At 35.6% G+C, this 22,428-nt stretch overlaps 1 protein-coding gene across 1 annotated transcript; it reads left to right on the forward strand.

Moving 5' to 3' along the window:
• The first annotated feature begins 9,623 nt into the window (after window positions 1-9,623).
• LOC116110719 (DNA-directed RNA polymerase I subunit 2-like) lies at window positions 9,624-12,930 on the forward strand. Its single transcript, XM_031396942.1, has 6 exons — window positions 9,624-9,737; window positions 10,636-10,712; window positions 11,274-11,337; window positions 11,568-11,638; window positions 12,622-12,709; window positions 12,817-12,930. Exons 1-6 carry the CDS (start codon window positions 9,654-9,656, stop codon window positions 12,928-12,930), a joined length of 498 nt encoding a protein of 165 aa, XP_031252802.1. The 5' UTR covers window positions 9,624-9,653.
• Window positions 12,931-22,428: the final 9,498 nt, after the last annotated feature.

The following is a 22,428-nucleotide window of genomic DNA, read 5'->3' on the forward strand; positions in this document are numbered from 1 at the left end:
CTATAAAAGCCTTTTGTTGCAGATAGCATTATTCCAACCCTAAAGACGTAAAACCCCTGCGATATAAACCCCTGCAAAACCCTTTTGTATAACTTCCATAGAACAAAAACCCCTGCAAAACCCTCCCTTTCGAAACTACAAAAGAGCTTCCAGAAGGATTGCAGGAAGACGACTGAAAGCTAAAGACATGGCGAATAAGAAACAAGCGGCGGACTTCGAGCCGCTGCGCCAGTTAGTGAGGCATCACATAGAGTCCTTCGATTACATGGTGGATGAAGGTTTGAATGAGATGTTCGATCGCATCAAGCCTGTCGTCGTTCACGATTCTTTCACCAATAAGAAGCTTAAAAATATCCTTTCTTTTCTTTTCTTTATTGGAAATTTAATTGACGCAAAACGTTATTGTTTGTTTTATTTTATTTTATTTTTATGAACTGTCGTCAATTTTGAAAGGTTTGGAACAAAAATAAATAATTGAAGTGATTTTTATTCAAGAATATTAACTTGATTTACCAAAAAAAATAAATATAATATAATACCGAAATCCCTCATTGGAGATGATAGGGGCCACCAGCCCCCAAATCAGATCTATAAGTTGCCACGGAACCTTGGCCCTAGACAGTAGATATTGGAAAGTGTCTACTGTTGTGTCTTGTCCCCAAGTTGTACAAGCTTTCACAAAACACTCTTATATCTACCCCCCAACAAAAGTTTTGACCATTAAGTTGTTTAGAACACTGAAGATCCTACTATTGGGTACTACCCAACCTGAGCAAGCCCAAAGCAAAGCTTAAAATTGCTATTTCGTCTTACAATTCCAGACTTCTTGGATCTTAGTAGTATAAAAAGACGTCGTATAATATTATGTCTGACAGTCTCCAAGTAGTAGCGACTTTGGCTGTGCCGAGTGTTCTCCCACTCAGCAACCAGGCAATTGGGGTATTGCGGCGCATAGTCAATGATACAGTCCATCTTTGACGGTCCCTTGGGCAGTATTCTGGTTTGCTATACTTATTCTGGTCGAATCACACAATGATCCGAGGTGTCAGCGTGTGGCAACGAGGGTAAACTTATTATATTTTGTACTTAATGAGTATCCTTAATAGATTCTCCAATTGAGGTACACAGGGGGGCAAGATATTCGTAGTTTTCAATACTCTATTATACTCATGAGAGGGCAACAGCAGCATACATTAGTGTGATGGGGATGGTTTCTCGGTGCCACCTACACTTTAGAGCACCCGAGTAGTTGGACTTTACCATCATGTTTTAAGCATCATAGGTCATTTGGTTTGGAGGCGCTCTGAGTCCATGAACCAAGAATTGATCAAGGAGAGTTTGTGAAGTGGTACCCACTCGACCAGAAGTAGCCAAGAGTGGAGGCAAAGGTGCAGTGGTATGCGCCCATCAGACTGAAATTGTAAGAGAACCAACAGTTGTTGCTGAGGTTGTTTGAGTTAGCACTAGTTGACATATCATAGAAAAATGCCAAAGGATTGACCTGAGGTGATTAATGAGCCCCGTTGTGCAAAGGAGTTAGTATGAAAATGACTAAAATACGCTATGAGCTGCCTACATTTAGCCTGAGTCGGTGTCTATAAGAAGCTCCTGACCCAATAGATTAAGAGAACCAAGGTGTTTATATAGACAAAGAGTTTGGGAATTGTATTTCTGCACTTGAAGAGTTTAAAATTATGTACTAGAAAAACCTTGAAACTCTTGGTCAAAGTGGTGATCACACTGTAAAGCCGAGTGACCAGGTTTACTACAGACCTGACATACCAATCTTGGTCTACGTACCTCCTGCCTCTCCTTGTCTTCCTCATCATTTATTACCCCTTAGGCCAGGAACATTATGAAAGCATCCTTGATTCAAAAGTTTGCACTGATAGGTTGCTGGACTAAGGCATACCAATGTAAGGTTGTTGGACATAGGATATAGTATTGAAAGGGTTTCTAGACATATGATATAGAGTTTGGTAGTTCGGTAGTACTCTGAATCACCTTTCCCAAAAGAGATAGGAGTGAGAAGAATTCTAACGCAAAGATGCAGATACATGAGTGTCAGTTCTCCTTGTTTTGAAGCTCGCAGTGCACGATTTCAAGTGTTCATGAAAATTCAATAATGCATCATTCTGTCCTCCAACTCATCTCAGAGTATTGAAGCAAAAGCTGAGTTCTTGATAGTGTCATTACTGCTATTGGAACCAAGTTAGCTACCACCCAACGTCATATTTAGGTTCCCAACCCATCTAGGATGTTATTAAGCAGTTCTGTATCTCCAATGACACTCCGTTGCAAACCAATTTAATTTAACTAGTTCTTGTCATGGTTTAGAACATAGTCCATATTTATCTTAAAGCCTCTTTTTTCGGGGTTTGTAACAAGTTTCCGCAAATGTATGTCCTAAGCCGTTAGAAAGCTTTGGAAATGTACTCCTAGATTTTCCAATCCGCTTGTCACCAGTACGTTTCTCGTCTGCTTGTTTGACCCTAGAAAAATTTTTCATAAATTGAGGAATTTAACTTGCTAACTAAACATGGGTCCTGTCTCTTCCATTCAGAGTACTTAGGGTTTGTATTTTTATCAATTTCTCACCATCATCGTGATTTTTCAATTTGAACATAGAGGGACACTAAAATCCCCTTGTACTGTAGCCGTCAACTCATTGATAATTAAGGCTGGTAAATTTTTATAGCGCCAATAGTGGTAATTTCTCTTTACTCACTTCCAGTAGACCAGTGTATGACGACTGCACAATTGAGCTAGTCATGTTCCTACTTCCAATTTTTGAAGCCCGATTCACTATTTCAAGACCAGTAGTAGCCATTGACGCTTTTCTTCAGCTCTACTACCATGAGAAGTTTCGACTAGCCAAGAAAAAAATGGAGAAGAAAAAAATACAGAAGAAGATAAAAGAATTTGACGTACATACATTAGACATGGAAATTTTCATTTAGCGAGTTTAAGAGGAACTGCAAGAGTATTGATAACATTTGCACGCTCTGTTTTAGATACTAGTTTGTATTTTTATTTTACAAAATGCAACCCAACTTATTACAAGTTGAACCCACACGTATAGCCTAATAATCCTTAAGCTTCAAAAAAACAAAGCAACCTGACATTCCACAAAACCCTCCCAGGCCTACTGCAAACGAAGACACCCAGATCCCCTACAGGGCACAAAAACCAAAACAAAAACTTAATTAAAGCAGCTGCCCACAATCACTACCATATCAGAGAGTGTCGTGCCTATGCAAGTCAAGTGTATTGATAAGAATACTTTGGGGATTGGGATGGGCGTTTGGTTTCATTATTTTGGATGTGATTTTGGGATAGATTGGATAGTTTGATAGGGTTATGATTACAGAATAGAATTTAGAGAAATATGTGTTGGTTTGAGTATTTTGACCTTGATATTTGTGTTGAATTTTGATTATATATTTTTTTATAATGATTTATTAATATAATATTTTTTGTTGAATTTTTGTTGAATAATGTCTTATATATAATAACTATCAAGTTATATTTTAATAATCCTAAATTTTTATTGGTATTTTGTCAGCCCGTAAATATTCAAAAACAAAAACCCATATTAATTTCAAGTACTAATCCACTGTTTAACAACATCACATTAATTACATATAAACAAAAGTACTAACTAATCAACCCTTACAAGCTTATTACACGTATACTCCATTACCAACTACGACCATTCAACTTGTGTCAGGATCATGTTTTGGGGATAGGTCTAATCCAACTGTTGAATTTTCTCAGTCCAGATGCAGCGCAGCACAATGGTGAAGCAGTCACGAAAAATGAAGAAAAAGTGGTTCCCCAAGCAGTGCAGAAAAATGATAAAAAAAAAATTGAACGGTCAAAAACGAAGAGCGTGAAGATGCAGCAATCAAACTTGTGTCATGGGGGGGGGGGGGGGGGGGGGAGAGATCATGTTTTGGGGATAGAGTTTTTTGAAAAAAAATGAACCAACATTATTTTAATAATCCGATCCGAATCGGAAATAAAATACTGAACCAACATGCTGTTGGGTATTACTTAACATAAAATTATCTTGTTAGAGAATTGAAGTGCCTATGATATAAAAGGAAATTGCATTTCCCCTAACGTTTTGGGGTAAATTAAATTTCCAAAAGATTGCATAACAAAAATTATTTCTTCGAAAATGTACATAACAATAAATGCTGCCTTTGCTCTACTTATGCTTCAAAGCTATTAAGAATGATGCTACAGGATTCAACATCTGATACTTATATACAAATTATAATATTTTTAGTTGAACCATCTCACTGTTATGATTTTTTTTTTTTTTTGGGGGGTAAGTAAGCTTTTATAGACGGAGAAAGCATGTACAAAAGGCTAAAAGTCGGCAACTACCTCAGACCAGCCTTGGTTAGGATCGAACAGTGATGTCCGGGGACTAGTCTAGTCTATCCCTACTCTATCTACTCTTTTTCCCATTCCTCTTGTCAAGAAATGGACCCAAACGGAGTTAAATAATACAATGAATCCCACCTACCACAGGAACATACCCTAGGTTAGTTTCAAATTATCAAAATACAAACCTATGCATATCATTTACAAGAAGAATTCCATAACGAAGGACAATAACAGTAGTGCCCTTAATGGACACAAAAGACAAAGCACTAGATCAACACCCCAAGTCTCCAATTGCCAAGTAGCCTTGTCCTAGCAAGCACCACCACCGAGATGTCTATAACCAAATCTTACACCACTGAAAACCATCACATAACAACAAACCATAAAATTAGCTCCCAGGATGTTTTTATGCCATAATAAATGTATTATACATAAGAGTTCATTTATTTACCTGATGACATCGTTTAAGTTTTAAATACACCAATTGTTATTAAAAATATTATATTCTTTAATAATTATAAAAAAAAACCCTTAAAAATATATATAAAAACTTATTTAGAACGATCAGTACATATAGAAAAACCTTTTAGTACAGGTTTTAATACGTTGCAATAATAATTATTGTGTTTTCATATTACACAATTTCGCAGTAAATGAAGTAATCCTTCTATAATGCAATATAGCAAGGCAGAAATGTCGTTTGTTTTTTCCTATTTTACACTATCCCTATTGCCCTGTTTTTTCCCAAAATAACACATTGTTTCCCTTATTTGAAAAATGCTTTTTTATTTTATTTATTATTTTAACCCCCTAGGTTTGTTAATTTAACTAAACACCAAAAAAAAGTTTAACAATTGATAAAGAACACCTCCCACCACCACCTCTACCAGTTTCTACCACCACCATCAGTCGGTGGCCGATCTGGGTATAATAGTTCACTACTGGCTAGATTTGGCCGGTAGTGCGTCAATCTAAGCCTTTCCAGCAGATCTACTGTGGATTGGGTCGAAATGTCATATCTCAGGCCAAAACTCTGGTCGGGACAACCAAATCTTTCGCCGATAGCTAGTCGTCAACGATGGCCACCGACAACCATAATCTTTCGCCATCGTTGATGACCAAACATGGCCACTCTTGCCATCAACACCATATCTAGTCGTAGATCTGACTTTTTTTTCGGTTATATTGAAGATGGTTCTGATTGAAAAGGTATATCGACAACACAGCAAACCAGATCTAATAGGCTGGTCGTGTGCCATACGACGACTGCCGCTACCTCCGACGGTGGTGGCTGGCTGTCGGTATTTAATGTTGGGTGGGGTGTTTTTGTTAATTTTTAATGTTTTAGTACAAGGGTGTTTAATAAATTAACAAACTAGGGGGTATTTTTTTTTTTAATTTTCAAATCTTACCCTCGGAAGCTCTACTTTTCAAAAATCCTATAAATCCTATCCAAAATAATAAAATAAACAGACTAACGTCTTTAATTTCTGAAGGTCATTTACATTAGCATCAAACACACTCACATATGCAGGCATTAATTAAGAATATCACTTAGTCCATAGATAGTTATGCCAACCAAATATATATTTTGGGGCTTTAGTAAAGTCCCGATTCTGTAGTTCAAAAAAACTAACAGTAAAATATTATACACCTCACATTATTTTATATACAACAATAGATAGTTTGCTCCCTACATATAAAACCAGAAAGGGCATTCACTTTTTAATTTCACCCGTCTTGCTCCAATATATTGTTTTCAAAGTTAGAATTATAGTACCCATCTTTAGTTTGAGGACTTACTTTTCAGTATTTAAAACATTAGTAACTTGACTTTTCATTGAAAATTCCTAGTGGTTTTAAGACTTTAGAGTAATACGTCCATCTCACAAACGTTTCTTACAACCATAATATATAATTTAGTTTGCACGGCATTTCACTCCACTAACGACGCCTAAGACACAAAAACATAGGTTTTTACTAGACCCTAGAGAAATGATCTTTTTTTTAAATATTTTTTTTTTTTTTTTATAGGGCAATGACCGTATCTCATAAGAACAATCGTTCTTTATGAAAACAAAATTTTTTTACATCGTTTCTCATGGAATAAACGACCGTTTCCAGGCGGCCCATGGATAGGACAACACTCATCAGGATCAGGTTCAAAGTTAAATAAATAATTAACATAAAATAATAAAGATACCCAATCTTTGATTATAAAATTCTATATAATCACTATACATTTAATAATTGGCCTCGACGAGATTTCATCTTTTGAAATATTGGATAATTACTTTATTATCAATACTATCAATACATCATCTCTCATATATAAACTAAACTATCATTCAACCATTAACCACTCAGTCGATTTCGCAACGATTTTTCACAACATTTTATCCTGAATGATCTCTCTACACTAGTAGCCGGCAACAGCCAAATCAATGTTAATTTTATCAATAATAAACTAATAAACCCGCTCTATCTTCTTAGTTTCACCATCACTCTTTGCAAGATCTCCAGTCCCATCAATTCCATAAATTTGTACATTAGAAGAGTACATCCAAAATTTAATATCAAGTGAGATCCCAATGCTACCATTCTAAGTTACAAAATCTTATGGATAATTTTCAGCAAGGCGCATCAATTTTGCTTGAGCAAAAGCAACAAAAATTTATTTGGACAAAGCATGCCAAACAAACAAATAATTCAGTGTTTAACTCAATTGAAACGATTATTCAACCTTGAATCTGAATATCTAGGACCGAAAAATGCTTCCAACTGTAATGATGCACTTTTGTGATACCGTTAGTCTTCCATTGTAATCGCCCATGAATAAAAATATGACATCCATTTCAAACAAACAAACTACTCGTCAAAAGTAGTTTTGCAGCAAAAAGACAAACTTTGCTAAGCTCACAACACATTCTCCCATCACCTAATCCCTTCATAAGCAGTGTAAAGACAATTTCACTTTACGCTCAAACAAATTCATAAACATTACATATCTTATTTTTTTTTTGTGTGATTGAGAATGTTCATTTGTAAAGCACAGTAAGCTTTCATCATAATAGACAAAACACAAAATTAAATGATTGCATAATTTCAATTATTATTTAGAGAAAAATATGGATTTGACGAGATGGGTGGGGCATGCTGACAAGAGAAAAAGTTAGGATTAGGAACAAATATTATTAAAGAATCAAAATTTTTAATTAATTGAATGGTACTAAACATTAATGTAATTTAAAAACTAATACATAATTTATGGTGTAAAATTCTTAAAAAAATCCAGTGGGGTCACTTGACCCCACTTGGGGGGGGGGGGGTGACCAACCATGTGTGTCTGCCAAAACCTGATATATTTCTCACTCAACATAAGGAAAGACCATTCACTTCCTTATGAAATACCTATACCTTGATAAGGTATGACCGTTCCATAAAGGAATGTCATTCTTTAATAGGGACGATCATTTTTTCATGTCCTTGATCATTCGTGTCTAGTCAAAGTCATTAGTACCTTGAGTGTGGTGTGTAGCACTTTTTTCATACGTCAAGTCTTTCTCTCACCTAATGACTGATTTATACCCTTATGAAACTTAAATTGACGCAAGCAGAAAAAAATCGATGGAATAGCGTTCCCCAACTATAATTCCGGGTTTTGGGTTTGGGTGAGTCTAAGCCACAACCCTAAGCACAAATCAAAAAACGCGCGATATAAAAGCCTTTTTGTTTACTCCATCAAAAATATACCTGGCAAACTGGTGGACCAGATGGGTATGGCCTGAGTAACTACAGTACGGGTCAAACGGGTGAAAATTGTGAACGGGTAAAGGAAACGTATCACCCTTACTTGGTTATGTGGGTATGGCCGTATGGGTGGACCCATGGATCACCCGTTTCCCAAATCTAAATTTAACATTTTAATTTTTTCCCAAATTTGTTTTAGTTGCTAAGATTTGTTTTAGTTGTACACCAACCTAGGGATTTTAGTATTCTTTAGAGAGATATTTTGAAATAGATAAGAAAAATGAAATAGACTTGAATATGGAAGATGAGTAAGATTTCTGAATTTGAAAATAATTTCGCACCCCAAAAAAGGTTTCAAAAAGAACTCAGAAAGAATAAAAAAACATATTAACTCGCGCAGAGTTCAATCCACTAGACATTGGCGATTACTGATTACAAATTCTCTCAACCCAAGATTCTTTTACCAATGCTTAATCTCATCACAAGAACAAATACATGATTGTTGAGAAGCTGATAATGGAGAAAAGAAAACCCAGAAAGACATTAATCTGAAACAACAACAATATAGTTTTAATCCATAATGTGTTTCTAAACAAAATTCAAAACCAGCGTCTATACCATACAATTCGACGCTTTGAAAAATCAAAACAATCATTAAATTGAGCAGGCCAGCATTCAAACTCAAAGCATAACCAATATCCCATAACTGAGATCAAGCGTTCCAGCCCAAAAGGAATTACTCAAATTTAATCCTGCGGGTATCACCCGGCCCACCTGCAAGAATAACGGGCGGGCTGGGTACGAGTTCTGTTCCACGGGTCCTAACATTAATCCGTACCATTACAAGATCCATTTTGTCAGGCCTAGTTGAAAATATAGGATGAAAAATACATACAAAACAAGTGGAAATATGAAAATAAAAGAGTTATTTTGCAAATGGTGAGATCTGTTGAGATATTTTGCATAAAATATTTATTTTATATTAAATTATTAATTGTATCTTATATTTTTATAGTAATTTTGAAGATGCTTAACCCTCCATTCTCCAATGATTTTTAATAATTTATTTGTTATGAGCACATTTGTGGATAATGTAAAGACAAAAGCTAACGGATGCTTACTACAAAAAATCATTGAAGACTAGAATTATGGAGGGTTACGCAAAATGGTTTTTGCTTGGTTGTATTTGTATCATTTGTAAAGAGTTTGATCTCGTGTTTTTCTTTTAAGGATCCTAACCTAGGGAGGTGTCCTATGGTAGGTGGAATTTTTGGTGTTCTCTTTGCTTTCTTCTTGGTGTTTATCTCCCTTTGTGGTTTAAGATAAATCCCAAGAGCAGATGGCCATTTGTAGGCTTGTTTCTTTTTATTCCTTTTTTTGGGGCATGTCCCAAAATAGNTTTAATATATAATTTTATTTTTTAATTTTAAGAAGTAAATTAATTGGCAGTTTTTGTTTTCTGGAAACAGTGTCGACAGGCTAAAATATCATATACCGGCAAGTTAATGGCGGATGTTGAATTTCAATATGATGACTCTGCAGTTATAAGAGATAAATTCAATTTTGGGCAATTTCCTATAATGTTAAAGGTTGGTGCTCTTTGCTCTGTCTCTAAATTTTCTATTTTTTTTTGTCTTCTGTGAAGCGTAGACATATTTTGTTAAATGTCTTAACAGTAAATGCATAAAGAATGATATATTAGTTGTATATGAAAGTAAAGGGTTTTTAGAGAGTTCAAACGTAGATGTCATACACTCATGCCGCTGGCAAGGTCCATACCATTCATCAGCATTATTCTTTTAATTAGAAATGTTTCTCATTTGCTATGAAAAACTGGCTCATAGACTCAAAATGCAGATGGTAAATAAAACTGAATTTCTATATAGGTTTTAAAGCTAGCTGCATCAAAGGTTGTTTCTTCAAACACTGTAGCAGTCCTTTTTTGTATTGTTGGGTACCCTTGTCAAGAAAGACCATAGGAAAATTCTTTATAGCTTTGCTTCGAGGGATAGCAGTTTGCCTCTAACCAGGTTATGGCTATATGTCATCAGTATGTTTCAAAGCACAGCTTGCACCTGATGAGTTAATGACCCTAGATAGGCACATTATTGTAAAGAACTATATATATATATTATACCTGTATTTTTAGTAAGTTTATGTGTGTTTGTCTCCTGTACTTGGTCAGTTATCTTTTCCTCAATTTTTTTTCTTATTTGTTAAACCTTGTTGTTTGTGGCATCATTTGTTTGTGAGATTCAATCTCATTATTCTTGAAAGTATTGCTACAAATAAATATGTGTTATTACATGTAATGCATTTTTGCATACACAAGCGTGAACGTCTGATTGATAATCATTTGCTTACACAAGACAATAGGAGGCTGATTATTATCTACATAAAACACTCTATATTTAATTTAGTTTGGTGTGACCACTGAATTTTTCTTGAGTGTGGTGTCACAATTGATGAGTTGAGTACTTGATGCAGTCTAAACGTTGTCATCTACGAGATGCTGATCCCCAAAAATTAAAATCTTTCAAGGAGGAGGCATCAGAAGTTGGTGGGTAAGCGATTCAATGTCTTCCATAGTAATCACATATTATCCTTGTTTTACTGGTTTTTGTATTTGTATTTGATTATATTGAACCTTTTCATGACATGGTGTTTGGCCTCTCTTGACTGAATTTTCTTGATTGCATATGAGAAGCTAGTAAAAGATACTAATCTGGAAATGCTTTCATTATATTGTTATGTCTCTATAGATATAGAGTTGCATGATGATGTTGATTGGAATTTTATAAGTAATTTGTATAATAAACCCAAAGATAATTTTTCTAGTTGTGCGGAGATGTTTTTATCTGAGTGAAATCGGAATGCTATAATAGAAGTAGTAAAAGGTTAATATGAATTTTATCTTCTTTCATAGTAAATCTTGCATTGCTTCCAACTGCCAGTTATATTTGCTTCTGAGTTCAGGCGGTATTTTCTTTTCATATTTTGCTTGATTACGGTATTTGAGTCCCTTCTGATGTGCCAAGTATTAGATGAAAGACACTTGCTTTTCTTTTATTTTTTAATTACTGCATTCTTTATTTAATTTGTTTACCTTTTAAATTGTTATGTAGTTACTTCATTCTGAATGGGCTGGAGAGAGTTTTTCGAGCTGTAATATTACCGAAGCAAAACTATGTAAGTAGGCCTTTTCGTTCTTAAATATAGTTATGATGGTTAGCAGATGTAAAGATTTGAACTTTGGGTGATGAACTTCATTAACCTAGGTGATGAACCTCATTAACCAATCGGTAGTATTTTGTGGTTAAGCAATGTTGTGATTTTTCATGCAGCTATGACCAAATTTTCTTTTGTTTTGTATTTTTGAATATTGCATGGCTGATCTGAATTTTTTCTTTCTATTTCAGCCAATGAGTATGGTTCGGAATTCCTTTCGTGATCGGCGAGAAGGATATACTAATAAAGCAGTTGTCTTGAGGTTCTATTNGTTGTCTCCCAACTAAGCAACCAGGCAGATTGAGAGTATTGCTGGGCAAAGTCAAATGATACAGTCCATCTTTGACTGTCCCTTGGAGCAGTATTCTTTTGCTATACTTATGCTTTATCACACAATGATCCGAGTGAAATTCAACGATAACATTATTATATTTTGTAATATGAGATATACTTAATAGATTCTTAGCAAATTGAGGTACACACAAGATATTCTGTAGTTTCAATACTCTATTAGACTCATGAGAGGGCAACAGCAGCATACATATATGTGTGATGGGGATGGATTCTCGATTGCCAACCTACACTTTAGAGCTACCCGAGTAGTTGGACTTTACCATCATGTTTGAAGCATCAGAGGTCATTTGGTTGGAGGCCTCTGAGTCCATGAACCAAGATTGATCAAGGAGAGTTTGTGAAGTGGTACCACTCGAACCAGAAGTAGCCAAGAGTGGAGGCAAAGGTGCAGTGGTATTCCCATCAGACTGAAAGTTGTAAGGAGAACCAACAAGTTGTTGCTGAGGTTGTTTGAGTTAGCACTAGCTGACATATCATGAAACATGCCAAAGGAGTTGACATGAGAGGGATTAAATGAGCCCCGTTGTGCAAAGGAGTTAGTAGGAAAATGACTAAAATAACGCTATTGAGCTGCATACATAGCCTGAGTAGGTTCTATAAAAGCTCCTGACCCAATAGATTAAGAGGAACCAAAGGTGTTATATGAGACAAGAGGAGTTTGGGAATTGTATTTCTGCACTTGAGAGTTAAAATTATGTACTAGAAAACCTTGAAACTCTTGGTCAAAGTGGTGATAACACTGTAAAGCAGAGTGACCAGGTTTACTACAGACCTGACATACCAATCTTGGTCTACAGTAACCTCTGCCTCATCCTTGTCTTCTCATCATATTATTACCACTATAGCCAGGAACATTAGGAAAGAATCCTTGATTAAAATTTGCACTGATAGGTTGCTGGACATAAGGCATAGCAATGGTAAGTTGTTGGACATAGGATATAGTATTGAAAGGTTGCTAGACATAGGATATAGAGTTCTGGTAGTTCGGTATGTTACTCTGAATCACAGTTCCAAAAGAGATAGGAGTAGAAGAATTCTAACGCAAAGATGCAGATAAATGAGTATCAATTGCTCCTTGTTTTGAAGCTAGCAGTACAGAGTTCAAGTGTTCATGAAAATTCAATAATGCATCATTCTGTCTCTCCAAACGCATCTCATGTATTTGAAGCAAAAGCTGAGCTTCTTGAAAAGAGGCATTAATACTATTGGAAACCAAGTTAGCTACCACAACGTCATATTAAGGTCCCAAACCATCTAGGATGTATTAGAGCAGTTCTGCATCTCCAGTGGACACTCCGCTTGCAACCAATTTATTTACTAGTTCTTTCATGGTTAGAACATAGTCATTTATACTTAAAGCCTCTTTTTTCGTGGTTTGTAACAAGTTCCTCAAATGTAATGTCCTAGCCTTTGAGAAAGATTGGAAATGTAACTCTAGAGTGTTCCAAATCTCATTGGCACCAGTACGTTTCGCTGCGTGTATGAACATAGATTCATAAATTGAGGAAGTTAACTTGCTAACTAAACATTGGTCTGTCTTCTTCCATTCAGAGTACTTAGGGTTTGGTATTTTTATCAATTTCTCACCATCTTCTGATTTTTCAATTTGAAACATAGAGGGACAAGTAAAATCACCTGTAATGTAGCCGTCAAGCTCATGAGAGATTAAGGCTGGTAGAATTTGAGAGCGCCAATAGTTGTAATTTCTCTTTACCAGCTTCACAGTAAGAGACAGTAGTGACGACTGCACAATTGAGCTAGTCATGTTCATACTTCCAATTTTTGAAGCACGATTCACTATTTCAAGACCAGTAGTAGCCATTGACGCTTTTCTTCAGCTCTAATACCATGAAGAAGTTTCGACTAGCCAAGAAAAAAATGGAGAAGAAAAAAAATACAGAGAAGATAAAAGAATTTGGACGTAAGAGAATATTAGACAATGGAAGTTTTTCATTAGCTGAGTTGAAGAGGAAGCTGCAGAGTATTTATATACATTTGCTACGCTCTGTTTTAGATACTAGTTTGTATTTTTACAAAATGAACCCAACTTATTACAATTTAACCCAAAACTGATATAAAGCCTAATAATCCTTAAGCTCAAAAACAAGCAACCTGACATCCACAAAAAACCCTCCCAGGCTACTGCAAAAGAAGACAACCAGATCCCATACAGGAGCAGCAAAAACCAAACAAGAAACTTAATTAAAGCAGCTGCCCACAATCACTACAATATCAAGAGAGGTCGTGCCTATGCAAGTCAAGTGTAGTGATAAGAATACTTTGGGATGCGTTGGTTCATTATTTGGATGTGATTTTGGGGATAGGATTGGATAGTTGGATAGGGTTATGATTACGAGAATAGGATTATAGAATATGTGTTGGTTGAGTATTTTGACCTTGATATTTGTGTTGAATATTTGATATATATTTTTTTTATAAATGATTTATTAATATAATATTTTGTTGAATTTTGTTGAATAATGTATTATATATATATAACTTATCAAGTATTATTTTAATATAACTAAATATTTATTGGTAATTGTCACCCGTAAAATTAAAAAACAACACAAAACCCATATTAATCAAAGTACTAATCCAACTGTTAAAAACATCACAATACATATATAACAAAAGTACTAACATCAACCCTACATCATTATTACACGTATACTCCATTACATACACCTGCACAAACTTGTGTCAGGATCATGTTTGGGGATAGAGTACTAAATCCAACTGTTTAATTTTCTCAGTCAGATGCAGCGCGCAGAAAATGGTGAAGCAGTCACGAAAAGTGAAGAAAATGGTTCACGCAGTGCAGAAAAAAATGATAAAAAAAAAAAAATGAAACGGTCAAACCTAAGAAAGCTGTGAAGGTGCAGACAATTCAAACTGTGTCATGGATCATGTTTTGGGGATAGAGTTTTGAAAAAAATGAACCAAACATTATTTTAATAATCCGATCCAGAATAGGAATAAAAATAATGAAACCAAACATGCTGTGGGTATACTTAACATAAAATTATCTGTTATAGAAATTGAAGTGCTATGATAGTAAGAAAGGAATTTGCATTTCCCTAACGTTATTGGGGGGAAATAAATTCCAAAAGATTGCATAAGCAAAATTATTTCTTCGAAAATGTACATAACATAAATCGTGCTATGCTCTACTTATGCTTCCAGCTATTAGAATGATGCATACATGGATTCAAACATCTGATACTTATATAAAAATTAATAATATTTTAGTTGACCATCTCAGTAATAATTTTTTTTTTTTTTTTTGGGTAAGTAAGCTTTATAGACAAGGGAGAGAAAGATGTACAAAAGGCCTAAAAGTCGGCCAACCTACTCAGGACAAGCCTTGGGTTAGGGAAAAAGACTGAATATCTAAGTCTACCCCTAATCTACTCTTTTCCACATTCCTTTGTCAAAGAAATGGACCCAAACGGAGATTAAAGAATACAATGAATCCACCTACACAGGACAGACCCTAGGTTAGGTTCAAAAGTATCAAAATACAAAACCATATGCATAAGCATTTACAGAAGGAATCCATAACTAAGGACATAACAAGTAGGGGCCTTAATGACACAAAGACAAAGCACTAGATCAACACCCAGTCTTCCAATTGCCAAAGTAGCCTTGTCTAGCATAACCAACCACCAATAGTATATAACCAAATCTACACCACTGAAAAACCATCACATAACAACAACCATAAAATTAGCTCCATGGGATGTTTTATGCATAGATAAATGTGTATACATAAGAGTTCATTTTATTTACCTTATGAAATCGTTAAGTTTTAATACACTCATTGTTATTAAAAAATATTATATTCTTTAATAATTATAAAAAAAAAACCCTTAAAAAATATTATAAAAACTATTTATAACGATCGGACAATATAGAAAAAACCTTTAGTAAAGGGATTTAATACGTTGCAATAATAATTAGTGTGTTTCATATTAAACAATTTCGCAAGTAAATGAAGTAAATTTCTAGAATGCAAATAGGAAGGCAGAATGTGCGTTTGTTTCCCTATTTTTACACTATCCTATTCTGTTTTTTCCAAAATACACATTGTTTCCTTATTCTGAAAATCTTATTTTATTTTATTTAATTATTTTTAAACCCCCTAGGTTTGTTAATTTAACTAAAACACCTAAAAAAAAAGTTTAACAATGATAAAGACACCTCCACCACCACTCTACAAGATTTCGACCCCCACCATCAGTAGGTGGCCGGGATCTGGTATAATGGGCGCACTACTGGCTAGATTTGGCCGGTAGTGCGTAATTAGCCTTTTCCAGCCAGATCTACTGTGGATTGGGTCGGAAAATGTCAGATCTAAGGCCAAAAATCTGGTCGTTGACAACCAAATCTTTGGCGCGTAGTAGTCGTGCAACGATGGCCAACGACAAACCATATCTTAGCCATCGTTGATGACCAAACATGGCCAGATCTGGCCATCAACGACCAGATCTAGTAGTAGATCTGACTTTTTTTCGGTTATATTTAAGATGGTCTGATTGAAAAGGCTATATCGACACACGATCAACCAGATCTAGCTGGTGTGTGCCAATACGACGACTCGGCTACCCTCCGACGGTGGTGGCGCTGCGTGTCGGTATTTAATGTGTGGGGGGGGTGTTTTTGTTAATTTTAATGTTTATTACAAGGGTGTTTAATAAATTAACAAACTAGGGGGTATTTTTTAATTTTCAAATCTTACCGTAAGCTCTTACTTTTCAAAAATCCTAGAAATCCTATCCAAAATAATAAAAAAAAAGACGAACGTCTTTAAATTTTGAAGGTCATTTAACATTAGCATCCTCTATCAACTATCAAGGGGTTTAAGAAATACACCTATTCAATAAGATAATGATTGACACTTGGGTTTGGGCTTGTATGTCCAGATTCTGTAGTTCAAAATATTAAATATTGACCTCCTTAATTTTAATAGACAACAAATAGATAATTTGCTCCTACATATAAAACAGAAAGGGCAATTCACTTTTAATTCACCCGTCTTTGCTCAAAATATATTGTTTCAACGTAGAATTATAGTAACCACGTTAGTTTGAAGGACGTACTTTCAAGTATTTAACATTAGTAACTTGACTTATCATTGAAAATTCTAGTGGTTTAAGACTAGAGTAATACGTCCAATCTCACAAACTTTTCTCTACAACCCTAAATATGAATAATGGAGTTTGCACTGCATGTCAACTCCACTACACCTAAGACACAAAACTGGTTTTTACTAGACTAAGAAATGATTTTTTTTTTTTTTTTTTTTATAGGGAAATGACCGTTCTTCTAAGAACAATCGTTCTTTATGAATAGTCGTTTCTCATGGAAGAAATGACCGTTTCCAGGGGCGGACCATGGAATGAAACTCATGGGGTCAAAAGTTAAAATAATAATTAACATAAAGATAAATAAAGATAAACACAAATATTTGTATTAATAAAATTCTTATTAACTAATACATTTATAATTGTCCTCGACGAGATTTCATCTTTTGAAAATATTGTATAATGACTTTATTATCAATACTATCAAATACATCATTCTCTATATATAAAACTAAACTATCATTCAACCATTAATCACTCATTCTATTTCGCAAACGATTTTTCACAACATTTATTACTGAAAATGCTCTCTCTACACTAGTAGCGGCAACCAGCAAAATCAATGTTAATTTTATCAATATATAAACTAATGAAAACACTCTATCCTTCTTAGTTTCAACCATCACTCTTGCAAGATCTCCAGTCCCATTCAATTCCATAAATTTGACATTAGAGAGTACATCCAAAATGTAAATATCAAATTGAGAATCAAGTGCTACGAATTCTAAGTTAGAAAAATCTTATGGATAAAGTTCAGCAAGGCGCATCAATTTTTGCTTATCAAAAGCAACAAAAAATTTATTTGGACATAAGCATGCCAAACAAACAAATAATTCAGTGTTTAACTCATTGAAACGATTATTCAACTCTTGAAGCTGAATATCTAGGACACTATAAAATGCTTCAATACGGTAATGATGCACGTTTGTGATACCTTTAGTCTTCCATTGTAATCGCCCATGAATAAAAAATATGACATCCATATTCAAAATATTAATGTCATGTTTGGCACAAAAAGAACAAACTTTGCTAAGTAAATTCTCCCATCCACTATCCCTCATCAATTGTAAAGCTTGCTTATACGCTTCAACCAAATTCATAACATTTACAATATCTTTATTTTTTTTTGTAGTGCTTGAGAATGTTCATTTGTAAAGCAAAGTAAATCTTTCATCATAAATAGACAAAACACAAAATTAAATGATTGCATAAATTTCAATATATTATTAGAGAAAAATAGGGATTTGAGAGATGGAGGGGGGCATGCTGGACAAGAGAAAAAGTTAGGATTAGGGAAAAAATATTATTAAAGAAAGTCAAAATTTTTAATTAATTTAATTTACTAAAATTTGTAATTTAGTTTTTTTATGGGGAAAAATGTAAAAATTTAAAAAAATCCAAGTGGGGTCACTTGACCCCACGTGACCCCATGTGGGTCTGCCCCTGATTATTTCTCTCTAAGGAAAGACCATTCACTCCTTATGAAATAACTATACCTTGATAAGGTATGACCGTTCCATAAGAAAGGAATGATCATTCTTTAGAGAGGGACGATCATTTTTTCATGTCATTGATCATTCGTGTCTAGTCAAAGTCATTTAGTACCTTGAGTGTGGTGTGTAGCATTTTTTAAGACTTCAAGTCTTTCTCTTCAACTAAATGACTGATTTACCCTTATGAAAATTAAATGTGACGCAAGCAAGAAAAAAAATCGATGGAATAGAGTCGCCCAACATAATTCCGGGTTTGGGTTTGGGTGAGGCTTAAGCCACAACCCTAAAGACATCAAAAACGCCGCGATATAAAAGCCTTTTGTTTAACTTCCATCAAACAAAAACCCTTGCAAAACCCTCCCTTTCGAAACTACAAAAGAGCTTCCAGAAGGATTGCAAGAATACAACTGAAAGCTAAAGACATGGCGAATAAGAAACAAGCGGCGGACTTCGAGCCGCTGTGCCAGTTAGTGAGGCACCACATAGAGTCCTTCGATTACATGGTGGATGAAGATTTGAATGAGATGCTCGATCGCATCAAGCATGTCGTCGTTCACGATTCTTTCACCAATAAGAAGCTTAAAAATATCCTTTCTTTTCATTTCTTTATTGGAAATTTAATTGACGCAAAACATTATTGTTTGTTTTATTTTATTTTATATTTATGAACTGTTGTCAATTTTGAAAGGTTTGGAACAAAAATAAATAATTGAAGTGATTTTTGTTCAAGAGCTGAAAGTGTTTTTGTTTTGAGAGGAATGCTTTGTCGGCGAGGTTGCTTTTGAAGAAAAGAAATTGGAGTGTTTTCTTAAGATAAATTGGAAGTTGAAGCGCTTTTCGAACAAGCCCTTATTCTAGAAAATTTCTTTTTGATTAGAAAAGCACTTCAAGTAGTTTATAGAAGAAGAAGAATTGGTGCTTTTCTAGGAAGCTGTATTAAAAATTTTAGTTTTCTAAAATTTGGCTTTAGTGTTCGCTTAAGATATAAAAGTAGTTGAAGTGATGTTTTTCTTCTCCACCCGCCACCCCTCTCTCCACCCTTATCCTCCATCCTCCACCTTTACCATTAAACATTACCTGTCCCTCTAACCCGCCACCTTCATCATTTCCATTACTTTCTTTTCACGTTTTCTTTCACCAACCTACACTTTGTTTATTTGTTTTTGTTAACCTTTTTTGTTTGTTAAGTTTCAGTTTCTTCCTTGCTTTCTAACCTCCCCTCCTCCATCCCTTCTCCCTTTCCATCCTCCACCTCTGTTCGTATCCATCCACCACCTTCTCCCCTTCCCTCGTCCTTTGTTTTTTTCCTTTTTCTTTTTTTTTTTGTTTTTTTTTTGTTTTGGTTCAGTTCAGTTCAGGCCGGCTTTCTCTGGTTGTTGTGGTGTTGCTGGAGCTATTGTGTATTGCTTAGTTTGATATATGTGGTTGTGGAGCAGCTTTGTGTTTGTTCTTTTGAGGTCTGGTTGTTATTTGATGTTCTTATGCAACTTTGCTTGGAAGATCTGAAGTAGGAGTATGTTGATTTTGGTTGGGTTTTGCTAGTCACCAAAGGTTGAGGTTTGTGACTGGAGTGATTCTTTATTTGTTTCTCCCTCCTCTTCTTTGGCTAAGATTTCCCTCTGTTCCTATTGGCTGGGCAATTTTCTCTTATCCTATCTCTTTGGATTTCCTTGCTTTCTTATTGGATGCTCAGATTTCTTATCCTTTGGAGCCTTTGGACCGGTTAATAGCAAGCTTCATAAGTACCTCACCCCTTCCTATTGGTTATTGTGATTGCCTTATCCTTTTTCTAATAAACTTCCACATCACCTTATCTTTTCATTTGTCATGCCATCTCACTGTCTCGTCATCCCCTTTCCTACCACGTATGCCACGTCACCCTAGGTGCCACGTCATCAGGTGAGTTAAAAAAAATATCATTCTTTTCTCCCTTGCCTCCAATGAGGGTTGTGGAACGTGAGAATAGCTCTAGTTTGAGTGAGCAGCATCTAAACATTATGGAAAAGAAGATTGAAGGTATGAGGAATGGTTCTTTGGTGAGCCAATTAATGCCTAATGAAGTCTTCAAAGAGGTTGCCATTTCTAATACAGAGTATGACCAAGTTCGGTTGGTGAAACCTTTTAATGGAGGGAATTCTGAATTTGAAGAAGGTGAAATTATTTGGGTGGATAGAGGAGTTGTTTGTGCTGAATCCTAGAGTGCTTTGGAGGGTAATCGAGTTTCTTCTAGGGCTGGTGAAAATAGGAATGACACAATCTGCCATGGTGTGGATAAGGGCCATGAGGTTGAAGGGGCACCTATTGCTATAGAAAAATTAGGTCGGAATAATGTGCTATTGGCTAATAGTGATTTCAACTCAAAGTTAGGGAGCTGCTTTGATGGAAAGGGGAGAATTTATAAAAATGTGGTAGTAAAGGTTGATGAGATTTCTAAGGATTACTCCCCTTTCCCAAGCAAAGCGGTGGACGGAGTGAATAGAATTGAGAAGCCAACTGGTTGTGGTGATGAGAAACCGGTGAAAGGGGAGGAAAAAGGAGCTTGGACAAGTGTTCTTGTCTCAAAGAGGTCTAATATTTCCCTTGAATATGTCAAACCAACTATGAGCAAGGAGGGTGCTAAGATTAGACTTTCAATCCCTATTGAAATTGCAGCTTTAGATATAGACAAATTGAGTAATTGTCTAGTCGGGTTTTTCCTTGGGTAGACATTGTCGTTTTACCAAGTAAAGAGCTATGTTGAGAGAAATAGGAGCCGTTTTGGAGCTACAAGGGTCACTTCATATGGGCATGGAGGCTATTTGCTCAAGTTCCTAGATGAGGTTACTAAAATGGATATGCTGGAGGGTGGTCCATGATTCATAGGAGGGCAACCTTTCTTTTTGAAGTTATGGACTCCTAATTTGTTGTTGGGTATGAATGGGATTACTAGGGTACCCATATGGGTGAAATTCTATGGTATCCCTCTTGAGTTATAGACCCCCAAGGGTTTAAGCCATATAGCAAGTGTGATAGGCACCCCTCTTTAGATGGACAATATTACCGAATAGAGCGAAATGCTTGAATTTGCTAAAGTGTGCGTTGAGATGGATTCTTCGACAGAGTTTAAAAAGGAATTTGAGCTAGAGATGCCGAGTGGTGAGATTGCATTAGTTAAGGTGTAGTATGCGTAGAAGCCGTTTACTTTTGCTTGGTGCAAAACATTTGGGCATGTCCAAAGAAATTGTCATTTAGCGCCTAAGGAAATCGGACTATTGTTACCCAAAAAGCCGACTTTTCTACTGTGCAAGAATGGAGACAAGTTGCTAGTAAGAAGAATATGAATGTCCTTCGAGAAGTAAGGAAATGGTAGAGGTAAAGAAGGAAGGTAAGGCCCCTAAACCTTGTGAGAGTGTGAACCAATTTGTGGTACTATCCGAAAAGGGTGAGGAAAAGAGAGATGTTGCCGATGGGGAGGAGAGGAAGAAAGGGAATGGTATTGAGGAGGGGCTGGAAAGAGAAACAGAGTGTGGTAGAGCGGTTTTGGGGAGGAACTCGCGAATGCTAATGAGGATAGAGAGGAGAGAACTCCAACTACTAAGGCTATTTTCTTGAATACATTTGAGGAGGGTGATATGGGATCTAGCTCTCCAATTTGTCAATTGTTTGGGAACCTGGTGCGCGTGGATGAAAAGGAAAGATTGGAGAAGGAAAATGGAAGTCTTTCTAAGAATCAAAGGAAGAAACTAACGAAGAAGGCAAGAACTCCACCTAAGCTACCTTTTAGCCATGGTTAAATTTCCTGCGTGGAATATTAGGGAGCTTAATTCCTCCGTTAAACAAAAAGAGGTAAGGAATTTTATTAGTAGCAATAATTTAAGTTTATGTGCTGTTTTGGAGACTACGATTAGGGAGAATAATATGGATGTTGTTAGGAAAATGGTGTTCTGCAATTGGGATATGGTTGAGAACTATTGCTTTTGTGAAAGGGGGAGAATTTGGGTGGGTTGGGATGGAGATATTTTGCATGTGCAAGTTATTCAAGCTTCGGCTCAAGCAATTCTTTGTAAGGTTAGAATATT

This window comes from Pistacia vera, unplaced genomic scaffold, assembly GCF_008641045.1.
Source record: "Pistacia vera cultivar Batoury unplaced genomic scaffold, PisVer_v2 Contig610, whole genome shotgun sequence".
NCBI classification, from domain to species: Eukaryota; Viridiplantae; Streptophyta; class Magnoliopsida; order Sapindales; family Anacardiaceae; genus Pistacia; species Pistacia vera.

Coding starts and splice junctions, on each gene's coding strand:
- LOC116110719 (XM_031396942.1), top strand. CDS start 9,654: ATGGCGGATGTTGAATTTCAATATGATGACTCTGCAGTTATAAGAGAT. Junction 9,738..10,635: donor AATTTCCTATAATGTTAAAG/GTTGGTGCTCTT, acceptor TACTTGATGCAG/TCTAAACGTTGTCATCTACG. Junction 11,338..11,567: donor TATTACCGAAGCAAAACTAT/GTAAGTAGGCCT, acceptor TTTCTATTTCAG/CCAATGAGTATGGTTCGGAA.